General features: G+C 32.0%; 1 protein-coding gene across 1 annotated transcript; it reads left to right on the forward strand.

Moving 5' to 3' along the window:
- Positions 1 to 186: 186 nt before the first annotated feature.
- Positions 187 to 1124, forward strand: LOC111084765 (gastrula zinc finger protein xLCGF3.1-like; the record flags this gene model as incomplete). The annotated part of the gene is made up of 1 exon (XM_022381330.1): positions 187 to 1124. A coding segment is annotated over exon 1 (906 nt), but the record flags the coding sequence as incomplete, so codon positions are not given.
- Positions 1125 to 1129: the final 5 nt, after the last annotated feature.

The following is a 1129-nucleotide window of genomic DNA, read 5'->3' on the forward strand; positions in this document are numbered from 1 at the left end:
ATATATATATATATATATATATATATATATATATGGCAGGAACTTTTAAAATACTAACATCAGTCAACATTTTACAATGTTCCATGATAATCATCTAAGTAAAGTAAGAAGACAATGTGTGAAACTATGAAAATTGTTATAATTACTTTATATTTCAATATTTATGTTGATTGTATTACAACTTCACCTAATAAAGTGATATACATCTGTTATTAACTATGATTGTTTTATTATTTATTTTGATTTTAGATACAAAGACTGGTGTGACAATCTGTTGTGGAACTCAGTTTCCTGGTTATGTTTTAAGAGAAGATCCCTTTACAGAAGTGAACAAACTCCCAAAATCAAACAGCCTAAAACAATCTGATATACACCAGAGTATAGATAAACCATACAGTCATGTGATCTGTGGAAAAGAATCTCTAACAGTGGATTACCAAAACCAAGACACAAGGATACATACAGCAGAGAATCCATATCTTTGTATAGTGTGTGGAAAACAATTTGGAAGAAACTATAGCTTAAAAATACATCAGAGAATACACACTGGGGAAAAACCTTACAATTGTACAGTTTGTGGAAAACACTTCAGAAGAAACTATAGTTTAAAAATACATCAAAGAATACACACCGGGGAGAAACCTTACAGTTGTATAGTTTGTGGAAAACCTTTTGAAACAAGTGGTAGCTTAAAAACACATCAGAGAATACATACTAGGGAGAAACCTTACAGTTGTACAGTTTGTGGAAAACACTTTGGAGCAAATAGTAGCTTAAGAAAGCATGAAAGAACACACACTGGGGAGAAACCTTACAGTTGTGCAGTTTGTGCAAAACACTTTCCAACAAATTACGAGTTAAAAAAGCACGAAAGAAGACATACTGGGGAGAAACCTTACAGTTGCGTAGTTTGTGGAAAAGACTTTTTAACAAATGATGAACTAAAAATACATCAAAGACGACATACTGGAGAGAAACCTTACTGTTGTGCAATTTGTGGAAAAGATTTTAGAACAAATGCTGAATTAAAAATGCATCAAAGAATACACACTGGGGAGAAACCTCACTGTTGTGCAATTTGTGGAAAATACTTTAGGAAAAATGCTGAATTAAAACTGCATCAAAGAAC

Source organism: Limulus polyphemus, unplaced genomic scaffold (assembly GCF_000517525.1).
Source record: "Limulus polyphemus unplaced genomic scaffold, Limulus_polyphemus-2.1.2 Scaffold116959, whole genome shotgun sequence".
Taxonomy (NCBI): Eukaryota; Metazoa; Arthropoda; class Merostomata; order Xiphosura; family Limulidae; genus Limulus; species Limulus polyphemus.